General features: G+C 29.7%; 4 protein-coding genes across 6 annotated transcripts; 1 reads left to right on the top strand and 3 right to left on the bottom strand.

Moving 5' to 3' along the window:
- The first annotated feature begins 105 nt into the window (after positions 1 to 105).
- LOC111304642 (uncharacterized) lies at positions 106 to 2,002 on the top strand. Its single transcript, XM_022901392.2, has 5 exons — positions 106 to 482; positions 580 to 638; positions 724 to 944; positions 1,405 to 1,534; positions 1,613 to 2,002. The coding sequence occupies exons 1-5, from the start codon at positions 329 to 331 to the stop codon at positions 1,736 to 1,738; spliced, it is 690 nt and encodes a 229-aa protein (XP_022757127.2). The 5' UTR covers positions 106 to 328; the 3' UTR covers positions 1,739 to 2,002.
- Positions 2,003 to 2,472: 470 nt separating this feature from the next.
- On the bottom strand, positions 2,473 to 3,733 carry LOC149512749 (cytochrome P450 704C1-like). 2 transcript variants are annotated; one of them, XM_089750081.1, is made up of 3 exons: positions 3,270 to 3,590; positions 2,901 to 3,104; positions 2,473 to 2,661 (listed from the first exon to the last, which is right to left on the bottom strand). In XM_089750081.1, the coding sequence occupies exons 1-3, from the start codon at positions 3,453 to 3,455 to the stop codon at positions 2,473 to 2,475; spliced, it is 579 nt and encodes a 192-aa protein (XP_089606207.1). In that variant the 5' UTR covers positions 3,456 to 3,590. The 2 variants fall into 2 exon arrangements, with proteins under 2 accessions (XP_089606207.1, XP_089606206.1); XM_089750080.1 differs by lacking the exon at positions 2,473 to 2,661 and having other exon boundaries at positions 2,711 to 3,104; positions 3,270 to 3,733.
- A 70-nt stretch (positions 3,734 to 3,803) lies between these two features.
- LOC111306359 (cytochrome P450 704C1-like) lies at positions 3,804 to 9,967 on the bottom strand. Its single transcript, XM_089751075.1, has 4 exons — positions 9,933 to 9,967; positions 9,111 to 9,444; positions 4,034 to 4,249; positions 3,804 to 3,962 (listed from the first exon to the last, which is right to left on the bottom strand). The coding sequence occupies exons 1-4, from the start codon at positions 9,965 to 9,967 to the stop codon at positions 3,804 to 3,806; spliced, it is 744 nt and encodes a 247-aa protein (XP_089607201.1).
- A 1,363-nt stretch (positions 9,968 to 11,330) lies between these two features.
- On the bottom strand, positions 11,331 to 13,731 carry LOC111304640 (cytochrome P450 704C1-like). Of its 2 annotated transcripts, none has more exons than XM_089750338.1 (5): positions 13,176 to 13,731; positions 12,681 to 12,965; positions 12,051 to 12,389; positions 11,687 to 11,887; positions 11,331 to 11,598 (listed from the first exon to the last, which is right to left on the bottom strand). In XM_089750338.1, exons 1-5 carry the CDS (start codon positions 13,695 to 13,697, stop codon positions 11,554 to 11,556), a joined length of 1,392 nt encoding a protein of 463 aa, XP_089606464.1. In that variant the 5' UTR covers positions 13,698 to 13,731; the 3' UTR covers positions 11,331 to 11,553. The 2 variants fall into 2 exon arrangements, with proteins under 2 accessions (XP_089606464.1, XP_022757124.2); XM_022901389.2 differs by having other exon boundaries at positions 11,331 to 11,602; positions 13,176 to 13,729.
- Positions 13,732 to 15,924: the final 2,193 nt, after the last annotated feature.

The raw sequence follows: 15,924 nt of genomic DNA, 5'->3' as shown, positions 1-15,924 counted from the left end.
TTTTTCCTAACACACTAAACTCTTTTCTAGAAAAAAACAAAAATAGTTAACAAAATTCAGAAGGACAATTTATTATTAATAAAAAGGATTAAAACTGCCCTGCCCAATTTCGGCCCTAGAGAAAAATGGGTATGGGCTATTCTGGGCGATTTTGGGTTTAATAATTTTGAAGGAGGGGGGTTTTTCTGGGTTGTCCTCCCACCGCCTCGCCCTCACGACGTAACCGCTTGGAGAACCAGTCTGCAAGTGAGAATCATCAAAAAAACCAGTGCGGTGAGAATTAGGGTTCTCTTCTATCAGTTTCTATAGATTTGTAAGGGAAAAAAACATGGGCGGCAAAGGAAGGAGGAGGAGAGAGAAGAATTATAGAGCTGCTCATGGTGGTCCTGCCAGACTCCCGCCGCCTCCTGATCCCTCTCAAGTCGAAGCTTTACCTTCTAAACTGCGCAAAATCATGTCCTTCACCGCCGATTCTTCTCAATGTTCCTTTCATCGGTTTTTCTTTTTTTTTTTTTTTTTATTATTAGTTTTTTCCTTTCTTTCTTTCCACTTATTAATCGCTTCATGCTCTTTTTATAGATTCTGCAAAGGTTTCAAAAAAGGAACGAAAAGCAGCAGACAGAGATAATGAGAAAAAAGTAAGTAATTATCATTAACTGGTTATGCTCTGTTTTAAGCTGAAGTTGCTTGATTTAAATTCAAGTACTGTAATTTATTACGCAGAAAGACCCAAAGGAGAATGAAATTAAGTTAAAAGCTAATGAGATCAAAGATGGAAGTGAAGATAAGCATCAACACTCAGATAGCGAGGAAGAAACTATGCAGAATAATAAAGATGGAAAGAAAAACAAGAAAAGAAAGAGGAAGCAAGTAACCGACCTCCGGTTTGAAACAACGTTGGATAAGTTAGGCGGCAGTTCTAAACGACGGGAACGCAAGAAAAAGTAATCTTTCCTTCTCTTTTTCCTATCTTAATTGGCAATTAATTGGTTTCAGGAGTGGCGTCTGTCTGCATTTAGCATGGTTTTGAATAAAAAAACTTATGATAACATTACATCTAGTCTAGTATTTGATCAAATTTATGTGATTGTATAACATGAAAATGTTGCTCTAAACGGAAGATGAAGCTATGTACCTGTGGGCGGTGGCTGGGATCAAGATTTTTATTCTGAGTGGTTTATAAATGTAAAAGTCAGAAAAAAAAAAAAAAGGCCAGTATTTTATATGAATACTCTATGCCCTTGTTGTTTGGCACCGTGGTTGACAATACTTTGTTGCTGTGAGTATAATATCCCACATTGTAAATGATAAATTATCTGCTGAATTGTGAATAAGTATGATTTTTCCTGCTTATATTACTCTTACTTTTTGCATGTACTTGACCGGATTTTAATCTGTGTATAGGTGTTTTGAAGCAAAGAAGAAAAAGCATAAGAATGCTAGAACAGAAGAGAACTTGGACTTTCCTGGAAGAGAGAACATAAAATTTGGAGATGTGGTTGAAGCTCCATTGAAGTTGGTTACAGTACCCAAGGTAATCTTTTATCATTTGATATTTACATTAAAGATTATGCTAGTACTTCTCTCAAACAGGGGTTTTTATCTTTTACAGGGATCCAAGATCTTACTAGATGCTTCCAAGGAGAGGCTAAGGTTACAGGCTATTGAGGCCTACAGGAATCGCAAAGGATGGACCTCAAGACCAGGGGCATCTCAACTACCTCCTGCGACTACATGATAGTCATTGAAGACTATTTCTATTTCGAGTGTAAGCTTCAATTGACATTGTTAATTTGTTTCTGCTTGCCTGAGCTATATGGTGTCCACTTGAATGAGTGATTATCCTGCTGTTTAGTGTGAACCAATTTTGTTGGAGAAAATTGATGTCCTTAATTTTTGTTGAATTGTAACAATAGACATCCCATAATCAACTCATAGCATGCATATGGCTATTTACTTTTTTCTTAAATTGAATTTAGAACATCAGAGGATTCATTTCCTACTCATGAGTGTTATTAAGATGATTAAGTTTTGCATTCAAGGAAAGTTAATCTTTCACACTTCTAGAGTTAAGAGGAGCTGAAGACCCTGCTAGAAGGCAGGGGAGAAGAACTGAATTGCTATTTCCTAAGTTTTGCATTCATCACGATTTTCAATTCATTGGAATATTCTGCTAGAAATGCGAGCAAAGAATTTGAACTCAGGTCATTCAGGTATGGTCTATTTTGATGAACTTTTCAAGTGTTGTCTCAACAACTTAGGTTTCACTCATTTAGCAGTTTTCTGAACTCAAAATTTTTCAGACAAAAGTAAGGTTCAAGTTTCCTTGGTAAGGAACCATCATATTATTTATGCTTGTGTGTATAAACACACACACACTAGTATACACGAATATTTAAAGCGGCAAGTGCCTGGATTAAAGAACAGAGCCAAAAGATGAAACCCTTGGTCAAATAAGCAATGAAGACCAAGTTAACTCTGACTTCTGTGAAATGCACGAACATGAAGGCCCCCATCTACATGAAGATTGATCATCGTCCTGTAGGTGACAGTTCTATTCTCATCACTCAATTTAAACACAAAGCAGCGTATAAGAACAGCTGAGAAGATCTTCATCTGCCTAAGAGCAAATTCCTTACCCAGACAAATTGGAGGACCCGCCTGTTAACCAATAGAAAACAAAGTTCAGTATTCTCACTTCTTCAGCCCGCAAAATCACACTCTTGAAGCAATATCAGAACTTTGAATTTTGAGGGCCAAGACCCAGAAATCAAATGCTGTTAAACTGCTTTCTTTCTCCTTTGTTTTTTTATGAGGTGTTACTTTACACCAAATGTCAATCACAACAATAGCGCTTGAAGCATAGAACAATTCCTGAAGTGCTGACACATTTTGCATACCTGGAATGCTGTAAACTTAAAAGGGCTCTCTTGTCGGAACATGCCAACCTCATCAAGCCATCTCTCTGGTCTGAACTCCTCTGCATCATCACCCCAAATGAACTTCATTCTGCCCATTGCATAAGGTTGATAACAAACCATATCCCCTTTCCTCACACTGAACCCATCTGGTAGAGTATCATCAGACAAGCATATCTTTGCATCCTGCAATTGAAGGGAAAAGAAAGTGAGAACCAAAGCAAACCCCAGAACATAGCAAGGAAGCTAATTTCTAGTCCTCTTATGCATTATGAGTTCACAGAATTGTTTTCCAGACATGCATTAAGAAGTTCCGTGGGAGTATTCAGGATTCGAGGCAAATTTCCTTACCACTGGAACTGAAGGGTAGAGCCTTAAAGTTTCTGTTATAGCCGCATGGAGATAGTGCATTTTTTCTAAAGCTTCTTCGCTCATGCTAATAGCAAATTCAGCAAAATCTTCAACCTCCTTCATGTTAGTTGCTTCCTTCACTTCTTTTGCAATCTTTTCTTGAACATCAGGATGCTCGCAAAGCATGTATATAAACCACGACAGAGCAACTGCGGTCGTGTCTTTGCCGGCAATTATGAAGTTAAGAATTATATCTCGCAAGTATGTTGGATCAGTGTCACTCACTTGGAGAAATCTTGATAAAATGTCTTCCTTTTTTATCTGCATGATCCATGGAATGCAATTATTTCAAAATTCTACTTCAACAGGTCTTATAAACGCTCAAGTGGCTCTAGTTGACTTACTGAAGAATCATCTTTTGAGTTGTTTTTTCCCAATCTTGTTATGGATCAGCTTATACACAAAATTATTAACCACTTTTACACTTCTTTTTAGCGTGGCTTCTGATCCAATATTCAGAAATTTCTTGATCTTCTAGAAGATATCAACATATCGAAAAAGGATTGCAGCACTTGAATCATCAAAAGCAGTTGTAAACTCCTTGCCTTCTACATTTGATCCACACATGCTGTTCGGTTCAACTCCAAATGCAACTTTGAATATTGAATCTAAAGTCGATTTCATAAACAAATCCTGCAGAATAGTGTTATAACAGATTCATTTTATATATCATATCATTGATCTTTCCCAGTAGGTTTACTTACTTGAATATCCATTATCTCATTTGAATTTGCTGCCTCGGACACTATAGTTGCAAGTTTTGCCACTTTTTTCCGAAAAACAACACTGCTAAAATCCCTCAAGACCTTTGTTGAGAACTCATATCTTGATACCTTCCTCTGCTGACGCCACTTATCGCCATCGACGGTAAAAATTCCATCACCTAGTAAATCCTTTAGCAAGCTGTAATTATACTGACCCTGCACAGAAAATTAGGCAAATTGAAGATAAAAACCACAATTCATCCTTTTTGGTAACCATATCATATTAAAAAGCCCTTTCATTATAGTGTTAATTATCGGTAGTTTAGAATATGGTGTATCCCACATTAGATAAAAATATTTAATTATTAATGAATAAAATTAACTTTTGTATTAATTTTATTTATATTTAAATAATTATGTTTGAACATAAATAACTATCGTATGACAAATTGTTATAACTATTTAAATATAAATAAATTATTATTCATAAAAGTTATGATTATATAGAAAGTCATAACTATCTGAATAGAAGTTTATGTCTATGTATTCATTATAAATAAATATTTCAGTATAACTATTTTCATTACTTCTAATTGAAGAGTTTGAAACTTTATTATATCCTAAAGGCATAATTGCCTTTAATAAAGTATTTTTTACACCTTAAAATCAAAAAATTTTTTCTATTATTTATCTTTTTTTAGTTATTTTTTTAACAATTTAAAGACAATTATAAGAAATTTATATTTCGCATAAGAACAATATAAGAAAAAGAAATTGACATGATTTGGATATCACTACTAGAGAAGGTTCAAAGTGTCAAAGGATTAATGTTTCTATGATCTAAAATGTTAAATTTCATAAAGATCTTCATTAGAGGCATGCATTTTATTTTTTACATAATTGTTGGTAAAAATATTAACTGAATGAGATAAACATGTTAACAATTTATTTCATTAGTGTGTAAAGTCAAAACAATATGCAAAATATTGATTACATTGCATAAGTTTATGTATATACTGAAATTGACTCCACAATTGGATTTAATAAATTGTATAATATTTATTTGAAAAATCGATGCTTATAAAAACTAAGATGAAAAATAGCCTAAAAACATAAAAGAGAAAGACAAATTGATTTATGACAAAAAAAAATTATCACTTGTTATCAAGTAACGAATTAAATTAAGTTCCAATAGAATGGTCGATTGTTTAATTATCATGTCTTGGTTATATATAGAATAAGCAAATTGTCCCACAGTTTTTATGAAAATAATTAGAAATGGGTAAAGGAATTTACTATGAGAAATTAGATGCAAGTAGAAAATATACGCAGAAAATAAGATTTGGATATAGGATTAATTTTATTATTAAATCATGACACCAAAATTGAAATAATAAGTTTAGTCAAGCTATTTATATGATTCTATCTTTGTTGGTCATTTATAAATCAAATGTTGATATATATATATATATATTTAAAATTTATTATTGGTTCGAATTTTGATTAGTGTTTAATTTTCATGAAAACCAATTAAAATTAAATTAATATATGTGAATAATTATTATTAAGATATGGTGTTTCATGAATTAATTGGTGGATAATAAACCAAATAATGATTATTATCAGAAACATGAGTAGTGTGACATATATTTTGCCTACTAGGTGTATTACACTAGAAGTGGTTTTACAAAATAAAATTTTATTATGAACAATCACAAAATGAAAATCATAAAAAGCCTTCAAAAAGTTACTTAATGGTTAAAAATAAAAAGCATTGTTGCTTTTTTGCATATAGGATATTGATTAAACGAAAAAGGATGTCATTAAAAAATTTTGAAGCATTTGTTGGTTTCTAGCATTTTGAATAATGGTTATCAATGTCTAATAAGGCATGTTTATAAATTAAAAAAGAATATGAAAATTCAATGTTCCAAAGACACCAATACATGCACGTGTTTAATTCCATTTTGTGATGGCATGAAGAATATTAGTACGGTTTACCATATATTACAAAAATAAACTGAATCTGATGAAATTTTCTTTCTTATACATATAAGAAAGTTATGGACTATGGAGATAGAATACCATCATCCAATTAATATATTATTGGTTAAAGACAATGAATGTATTTTTGCTTCTTGTACTCGAAAAAAATAGCTTTTTGCTTCTTGTCCTCGAAAAAATAGCTTTTTGCAAGCAGTTAAAATGAAAAGTGAACAAGTTTCCTAGGTTTTCAATAGTTTCATTAATAGTAAGGATATAACTAGTTATATACCATATTAACATATAGGTTTAAATAATAATATTGGTTTGTGAAAACCGTAAGCCCTAGAATTAGCCAATCAATGATTCAACTAATGCAAATTCATCAAAATTTTTTGCATGAAATATGAGTAGAATTCATATTATAATTATTGTTTATATTATTTTATGAAAATGATTCTTTGGATTCATGTTTCATGACTTGCATTGATATGGTGATCTAGATATGAACATATTGATCAAAAAATGATTGTAAAAGTATTTGAAATTAGAGTTAAATATATTATAGATTCTTATTGTTTATCGGCATATTAGTTCTATGAGTAAAATTTGAATTTATTATATATCCAAAAATATTATGACCAATTAAAAGTGATAAATAACAGAGATATATAAGCTACACAATGGTAGAGAAATAAAGTTTTCATAAAATTTAAAAATCAAATTTAGAGGTTTCAATCATCATGAACATGGAATTGGCCATTGGGCAAGTACAATATGCATTGAAAACTCATAATAATATTTGAGATAATTGATTTTCACTAAAAGCTATCATTATAAATAAGGTAACTTCAATAGTCAAATCTATATGATTTGTAGGGATGAGGTAGATTATTATGGTTGGCTTAGAATAGCTATAAGCCAAAATTGATGCTACAATCTTTATCACGTTGTGGTGATTTTTTGTTATGTATATGGTCTAATTCATGGATTGTACAAATGATTTATCATCTATAGTTTTATATAGTGAAAATTTTAATGTATATTTATTTTAGAAGCCATGATTGATTCAAAGATCTTATGAATTTAAAAACTTTTATAATAGCAAAAAGAATGCTATTAGATCCATTTGGATAATGGAAATGGTTTTGTTCATGGTAATAAAAAATTATTAATAATGTCAATGATGAAATATATTCATATAAATATTTATAAATTAATATAAAAGTCTTAAAAGAAAACTATAGAAATGTAATTATATTTGAAATCTGCTTATTAATGTAAACTCTTATATTAAGTTAAAATATAAAAGTTTTAGAACTTTTATTGAAATATTAAGATATCAGCTAGTTATCTTTCATAAAGGTAGATTTGGAAGCCTTTTATTAAAAAAAAAAAAACCACCAAATAGTGAAAAAGATAAATGAAATGGTAATTTGATTAAGTATATATGATATTTTAATAATTGAATGAGATATTATTTAATAAAAGAATGCATATTTACACATGGTGGGGGTGATAAGAATAAAAAAAAATAAAAATTATCACCATAGTGTTGTAAGATTGTAGTATAATTTTATGAGCAAATTATACAAGCTAATAAGTTTAAACATTTATTAAAGTCATAAAAAGGTCCTTAAAATTTTTTAAAATGACTAAAATCGTTTGCTTTATTTGTTAGGTTTAACCAATTGTACTAAAAATGTATAAAAGTATGAAGATAAAATGGTTCAAATTAATAAATATAAGGTTGTGGTCTCACAACCAAAATCAACTATTTCTTAAAATAATAAAAATGAGGCAACAATATTTAGAGCATATAAATGATATGTAAAATGAAAATTTTGGATATATTAATCTGAAGTGATTATATTATAGATTCAATTTAAGTGACATAAAAGAAAATTGAATTCTAAAATATTTGTTTAGTAGTAATACAAGTAGAATAGATTTAAATTTTTACTATTAGACACCAATAATGAGAACTCAACTTTGAATTAGTAACCTCTAATTACAAAGTTTAATGAAAAAAATAAATTATTGTTATATGTCTGTTAAACACTACTAAAATCTATTTAAATTTTAGAAATTAGTGTGATCCATTACATAGGGAGGATGAGTTTTATACTCTTAATGGAGTTTCAAATGTTTAAAGTAATGGAGACATAATAGAAAACTCTACCAATATAAACATAGAAGTGGTGTCATTTCAACAAGAAGAATTAGAGTCTCTTTTATAAATGTTTATTAATAAGATAAGCATATAATCATAATAATGCTAAAAGCAGTTATAAACCTCAGACAAAAAAATAAATAAGTATTATGTATGTTATATCTTCAATTATAACATTAGAAGTTGAGATTTAATCTACGGATACTATCAACTTCGTTAGAATTCTAAGATATATACGTTAATTGAATGTTTAAATCGAGATATAATTTCTTATATTCATAATATTTATTTGTGTGAAATGTAAAAATTAAGTACCAACATTTCAAACTAGTGGATGATTATTGGTAATTTAAAATATGATGCATTTTATAGTGAACAAAAAGATTTAATTATTGATAAATAAAATTAATTTTTGTATTAATTTTATTCTTATTTTAAATAATTATGTTTGAATAGAAACAATTATCATATAACAAATGATTTTAACTATTTAAATATAAATATATTTTTATTTATAAAAGTTATGATTATATAAAAGTTCATAACCATTTGAATAAAAGTTTATGTTTGTTCATTTATTATAAATAAATATTTCAGTATAATTATTTTTACTACTTTTGATTAAAGAATTTAAAATTTTATTGTATTTTAAATACATAATTATCTTTAAAAAAAATATTTTTCACGTCTCAAAACTATTTTTTTTTATTATTTATCTTCTCATTTATTTTTTCTAACGCTAATTACTTTGCAGCACATCAGCATTTGAATGAACTGTAATTGACTTAAATCTTAGTCTGGGTGTCTGTCTAATTAGTAAGTAAGCTAATTCTTCTAACCAAGCACCGGAAGAACTCAAAATTTTCGAGGGCAACGAATAATTTGTGACTTTGAAGTAAGAAATGAGCATTGGTAACATACCTTGCCATAATTCTCGAAGTTTGTTTTGAGTATATATTCAACGTTGGCTGGTTCCGAGGTATAAATCTCATTCCTGAAATGGGTAAGCAGCCTGTAGGTTCTATGCTTCCCTGCAAGATCAGTCATATAATGATGCAATCTATTGAAGTTGAGGAGTTGGGTAAAAACCGTACCCCCAACAGGATGGTACTTGTTCTTTCTCCGCTTGTCTCTCAGTTTTGCTGTGAAGAACTTGACAGAGAAAAGGGACAGGATCAGAACCAAAGCTGCCAAGGTAACTGGGTTGGAGCAATCCATGGAAATGGAGGTCCTTTTGGTGTATTGATCAGAGAAACTGGTCAATGAATGTTAGTAGGTGAAAAGATTAGCAAAGCCTTACTGTGTTAATATTATAATAATAAATATATATAGTCACACACAAAAAATATATATATAGATATAGATATAATGGATATATAAAGTCATTAAAGGGCGGTTTTCTTTCACTTGAATTTTTCTTTAACATTTGAAGGATTTTTCAGTTTGTTCTAAAATGAAAGATACTTCTTTTTGTGATTTTGAATGACCCACCTTTTTTGCAAGACTTAATTAATTAAAAAGAATCAAGTTACTCGTGGAGTCATAGAGGTCTTTATGGGCCTAATTGGGCTCGTCTAGGTTTGGTTGACATTTTGTAATTCCATGTCCAAGGACCAAGGTCTGGCTCAACCCATTATTGAATTCATTAGACTGGTTAATTAGTCGAAATAATATTAAATATTAAAAATTATTTTAAAATATATTTAAAAATTAAATTTAAATAAAAATATTTGTATTAATAACATAACAATTCGAGTTGGGTTCTTTCGAAAATCCATACCTAATGTCCTATAGGCGGACTTATGGATTAAAGGTATTTTTTTAGAAAATAAAATATATATTTTTATAAAAAATTATTAAATATACAGATAATAAAATTTTTTAACTTTACAAATATGATTAAAATTGGACGCATGTCCTTTAATGTATATTTAAAAAAGTAAAAAATTATTTTTAAAAAAATTATGTATTATCATCTTAATCCGTTTATGAAATTAAAAAATTTCATTATTATTGCATCAAATAATTTCTTTACCTAAATTAAGTTTATATACATAGAAGTTATTAAATAAATTATCAGTATAATTTTTTTAATTTCACAAGTAAAGTTAACAGAGTGACATGTATCGATATTTAAAAAAAAAATAAAAAATAAAATAATTATCATCATATTAATCTCACTTATGAAATTAAAAAATTTTATTGATAATGTATCAAATAAAATAATTTCTCTTATATATTAAACAAAACAAAAGGAATAGCAGTTAAGACTTAAACAAGGATATAATCCCATTAGATTAGAGCCAACTTTCTCTTTGCTAGCCATACAAAGATTATTTTATATATGATAAAAAGAGCTGAAAATTTTTAGTAAAATAACTTATTAAATTTCCAAAATTAATTAATAATAAAATTTATATTTAATATATTATCAATGTATTTTTATACATATTTCAAATTTTTAACAAGAGTTTCCTGGCCATGCATGTTAATTCCCTAAAATTTATTTGTTACTTATTTTCCTTGTACTTTTACTTCTTTACAATTTTAGTTGTTTATCCATGCAAAGCCATTTTTTTCACTTCAATTTCAATTGTTTGTTTGCCCTAAATGATTTTGTTAATGATAGGGTCTTTGATATTTTTATTATTTTTATAAGGTCTTAGATATATGAATAGATATATATTCATTAAAGTAAAAACAATTATTAAATATACATATCAATATAAAATTTAAAAGTTTCTTTAAAAAAAAAATCAAAAGTAAATAGATTACCTAATCTTTTAAAGTAAAATAAGATGTATTATATTAAAAATTTTAAAATAAATAATTAAAAATCGTACATTTAAAAAAATCTCATCAAATAATTATTGATTAGACTCGAATTCAAAATTTTTATTTTGATAATTGTCAATTGAACTAAAAAACTTTATATTATTTATTTTTATCATTATCTAAATAATTTATAATATTTTAAAATTTGAATTCATCAAATTTTACTATAAAGAGTCTTATAAATATAATATATAATAATAATAATAAATGACAAAGTTACTAACTCAATAGGTAATTATCAAATAGACTATTTTAAAATTCAGGATATTTTATGTCTATCATTTCTTTAGAGAACGGAGACCCTCCTTCATATAACTTGTAATTCATAAAATTAGGTGTCCATATATATAATTACATAATATTACAAAATACTACATTAATAATTAATATTATGTAATTGTCCTAGGAACAGCGTAAAGATGGAGGCCCTCCTTCATATGAAGCGTGAGCATTGTTCTGTAATTTACAATTTTCGTATCATCAACTAATTTTAAGCGAAAGAAGCGAAGAATGGCGATTGAAAGTATCTTCATCTGCCGGTAAGCAAAATCTTTGCCCAAGCAAATTCGAGGACCTGCCTGAAATAATGCAGCAGCCAAGAAAAAAAAAATTAAAATGGATCGACAATTATTTACATGCATGGTAGAAAAAAGAATACTAACATGAAATGCTACGAATTTGAAAGGCGATTCAGGCTGGAAAACTCCATTGTTAAGCCATCTTTCTGGTCGAAAATCGTCAGCATCTTCTCCCCAAATGTTAGTCATTCTACCCATGGCATAGGCCATGTAGTATACTCCATCTCCTTTCTTGATCTTGTGGCCATCGGGGAGCATGTCATCCACCTCTGCACATCTTCCATCCTTGAAGCACCGGTAGTGAAGCAATTAAAATGCTAGGACTTGTTTCAAAGAACTACTTCTACATAAATGCTAAGGAAAATGTTTGGATAATATAGTGGTATGACAAGTAACTCAATATTGAAATTAGCAACCAAAAAAAAAATAAAAATCTCAGGGAACTTACAACGGGGACTGCAGGGTACAGCCTTAAGGTCTCTGTTATTGCAGCATGAAGATAGTGCATTTTCTCGAGGTTTGCATCGGTTGTGGTCGTAACGAAATCATCAACATTGTCATCATTTACTTTACCACAAGTGATGTCCATCACTTCTTGTGCAATTTTTTCTTGTATCAAAGGGTTCTTGCTGAGCATATAGAAGAACCAAGACAAAGTACTCGCGGAAGTGTCTTTGCCGGCAATTATGAAGTTGAGGATTATTTCCCTCAGGTATTTGTCATTCATTGTTTTTGGATTCTTTTCGCTTTCCACTAAAAATCTTGAAAGTATATCTTCTTTGACATTCTAGAAACAAAAAAAAATAAAAACTACCCATGTTTATATATGTTTAGGAGACAGGTTTGTGATTAATTTATTTTGATATTATATTTGTATTTTTAGGAGAATTACTGATTTTAAAAATACAATAAAAAAAGCTATATAATGATTAGATTTCCGCATTGAAAACTAGTGGATATTGTGACTCCCAAATCCCACCATATCACAATAAGATTTGACCATAAAGAAATTTTTTTAATTTACATAAAATAAATCAGAATAATATTAACTACAAATTTATATCAAAATATGACTTACCAAATCTCGTTCCATGGCCTGTAGTTTCCTCTTGGTGCTAATAACATTGTCAACAAAATTATCAATGACTTTGATATTCTTCTTGAGAGCGGCTTCAGAGCCAATGTTAAGGGACCTTTTGAGCTTCCAAAAAGGGTCAACATAGCGCCAGTACACCATTTCATTGGCATCATCAAAAGCCTTCATAAATATATTCCCTTCTTTACTTGAACCATCCATGCAATTTAAATCTATGCCAAACCCAACTTTGAACATCGAATCCAGCGTGCATTTCATTAATATATTCTACAAATAGGAGACATGTCATGAGTATGAAAAACCGAAAATTTTAAGTTCTATTAGGATTAAAATCATTTACTATCTTGAACCATCTGGTTTCTCATCCAATATATTCTTTGATTTCAGGTTTCAGATTTTTTTTTTTCTTTTGACTGTTGAAAAATTGGAGTATTAATTAGAGTTTAACATTTGAGTTTGAGATTCGAATTTGCTCACTTGCATGTCAAAAGCTTGACCAGACACAGCCAGCTCTGAAATAGCTCTAACCAGTTTGGCGGTATTTTTTCTGAAAACAGAGCAACTAAAATCTCTAAGAACTCTTGTCGAGAACTCAAAGCTCGCAAGCTTCCGCTGCTGTCTCCACTTCTCTCCATCCACCGCAAAAATCCCTTGTCCCAAAAAATCTGACAAAATTTCTTGATTATATTTACCCTTCGAGTATTTATCGAAGTTGGTCTTCAATACGTGCTCTACGTTTCGTGTATCGGTCGTGTATACTTCACTTTGTGCAAAAGCAAGTAGCCTGTAAGTAGGCTGTTTCTTGGCAGCTTGGGTTTGGTAGTCATAAAGATAGTTCAAATATAAAAGCTGGTTGAAAACACTGCCCCTCACCGGTGGATAGTCAGGATTATTGATGGATTTTCCGGTGAAGATTTTGATTGCGAGAAAAGAGAAGATTAGAAAGAGAATGAGTGTTGGAAACAATATCAAGAAGAATATGGTGGATAGAATATCCATTGTTTTTTTCTGATGAATACCCTGAGAGGTTATAAGCTATAGCTATATAATGTTGAATTAGCTATGTTCCATTTATTTTCTATCTACACAAGAATCCAATCTGTTTGATCTTCAAGATCTTTCTCATTTAATTGGAAAACGAAGTATTTACACGTGTACGGTTGCCATTGAATCAATATGAGTTTTCATATAAAATTGCTATCACCATATTTTCTTGCTTCAAAATTTTAGACAATTATCATACCAAATATGCAACATCAAAAACTCCATAATCCACACGTTGTTTATTTTAAAATGGATTAGCATTACATTCAACACTAGAAAAGACATGGGAGAAAGCACCATTATGAACCCATCGGAGTAAAAAAAAAAATGGTATAAAACAATAGAAATCACTATCCTTTTAACATATTGAACGGTTGTTGAATTGGAAGAGAATGTGTGGATGGATTCTCGCCTTTAGTGTGTGGAAGAAAATTGCTGATATGAACCTGAGAAGTTACAAATAGGAATGAAATTAGATAACTAAAACCAATAACTAGATGGTTGCCGAGAAAACCGTTACTTGTACTAGCTGGTAGCATGCCATTTAGCACGCCCATGGAATGAAAACAAACAAGAAAAATTCTCTGATCAATCTTTCCCTCTTTTCTGCTCTCTCTTTCTTTGCCTTTTCTGCTCTTCCTACTCTGTTATTTTCTGCAGATTCTATCAATTGGTCAATAAAAATTATGATTATTTAACTATATATGTATAAGGACCATATGAACTTTATAGATATGGATATATATTATGCGGCAAAAGCAAAAGATATACTCAAGATAACCATCCTAATGCTCTATTGTACATTATAGATAATGTTAATGATTAATTAATTAAAAAATGAAGTTTGGCCAAAAAAATTAAAATTGGAGCATGAAAGAGAGCATTAGCGTGTATGTGTGTATATATATATATATATTCACATGTATTTTGACCATAACAATTATGTTAGTTCAAAAGTTAAGCATGACTTAACATTTTGCAAAAAATTTTCCTATTTGGCTTCCCCCATGCACATTTCATTCTCTCGGCATTGTTGTTTTAAGTCGTCGTTTATTTTTAAATGGTAAAAAGGATTACATAGTCAATTTATAGGCTTTATATGCTGTTGTCTTAAGGTAAGAGGAGATTTTAAAATATTTTGGATGAAAAATTTTAAAATTTTGGAGAAATTTAAAATAAAAGTATTTTAAAGTATATCATTTAAAAATATTAACATTTAAATTTATTTTTAAAAAAAAATTAATCTAATGAAATTTGATGAGATAAAAAAATCATAAAAGAAGAATAATAATTTTAAAAATGAAAAATTATATATAAATGAAATAATTAAATTTGTAAAAAAATATAGACCTGAAAAACTATGATCCCATCAAATGTTATTAATTATTCCGGTGTCTTGTCAATCACATTAATTGTCACAATTTTTATATGGTTCACATAGATTCAACGAAACAAGTTATCGTTGCCATAACAAGTTGCGAGATTGGGGTCCCAGTCCCAATCGCTGTCAAGTGTCAACTAACTGCCAAAACAATCCTCCTACGGGAGGATATCCTGATTCCTACGCGGCGTAAAGGATAAAAAAGAGATCAAAGTTAGCTATGCTTGTAGCCGTGGCACGCCATACCACCACAATGGCTGCCTTGTTGATTGATGGGGCCACGGGCCAGGGCTCAGGTGTTAGCAGAAACGGAAAAAAAAAATCCACGTCAGCGGGAAAATTAAAGAAAGATCTAAGCAATTAGGACTCATGATCCATGGTCCAACCCTTAATTCCAAGCCCATTACGAGTCCAACTTGGTTCGAGTTTTAAATTCACAAATCGATGTAGTGTATTACAAATTCAACATGTCACTAAAGAAGCAAATCAAACTCCACTAGAATTTAAATAATCCAGCTTTTATGCTACACAAACTTGGAACTAATCTTATTTCAACCACCAAGTGTTGAACATTTTCTTACGAACAATTTATTTTTCATGTTTGTGAAGTGGGTTAAGTTATTCTAAGAACGGCATAAAAATAAAAGCCTCTTTTCATGTGAATGGTGAATGTTACTTTTATAAGTTGCATCTTTCGTATCATCAGCTAATTTGAAGCGGAAGTAGTGAATTAGTGCAATTGCGAATATCTTCATTTGTCGATAAGCAAATTCCTTGCCTAAACACATTCGAAGACCCGCC

The sequence above is a fragment of the Durio zibethinus genome, chromosome 21, assembly GCF_047325235.1.
Source record: "Durio zibethinus cultivar Kanyao isolate XHJ-2024 chromosome 21, ASM4732523v1, whole genome shotgun sequence".
Taxonomy (NCBI): domain Eukaryota; kingdom Viridiplantae; phylum Streptophyta; class Magnoliopsida; order Malvales; family Malvaceae; genus Durio; species Durio zibethinus.
This window is presented reverse-complemented; position numbering and strand designations above follow the sequence as displayed.

Bases quoted from the DNA above. Each gene is read 5' to 3' on its own strand.
- LOC111306359 (XM_089751075.1), bottom strand. From the start codon at position 9,967: ATGGATTTTCGAAAGAACCCAACTCGAATTGTTAT. The intron at 9,445-9,932 runs GTTATTAATACA...TTCATTGACCAG, and splicing joins AACCCAACTCGAATTGTTAT to TTTCTCTGATCAATACACCA. The intron at 4,250-9,110 runs GTATGTTACCAA...TTTTCTGTGCAG, and splicing joins ACTTCGAGAATTATGGCAAG to GGTCAGTATAATTACAGCTT.
- LOC111304640 (XM_022901389.2), bottom strand. From the start codon at position 13,697: ATGGATATTCTATCCACCATATTCTTCTTGATATTGTTTCCAACACTC. The intron at 12,390-12,680 runs GTAAGTCATATT...TTTTGTTTCTAG, and splicing joins AGGCCATGGAACGAGATTTG to AATGTCAAAGAAGATATACT. The intron at 11,888-12,050 runs GTAAGTTCCCTG...CGGTGCTTCAAG, and splicing joins TGTACCCTGCAGTCCCCGTT to GATGGAAGATGTGCAGAGGT.
- LOC149512749 (XM_089750080.1), bottom strand. From the start codon at position 3,596: ATGCAGATAAAAAAGGAAGACATTTTATCAAGATTTCTCCAAGTGAGT. The intron at 3,105-3,269 runs GTAAGGAAATTT...CTTCAATTGCAG, and splicing joins TCTACCCTTCAGTTCCAGTG to GATGCAAAGATATGCTTGTC.
- LOC111304642 (XM_022901392.2), top strand. From the start codon at position 329: ATGGGCGGCAAAGGAAGGAGGAGGAGAGAGAAGAATTATAGAGCTGCT. The intron at 483-579 runs GTTCCTTTCATC...CTCTTTTTATAG, and splicing joins CACCGCCGATTCTTCTCAAT to ATTCTGCAAAGGTTTCAAAA. The intron at 945-1,404 runs GTAATCTTTCCT...ATCTGTGTATAG, and splicing joins CGACGGGAACGCAAGAAAAA to GTGTTTTGAAGCAAAGAAGA.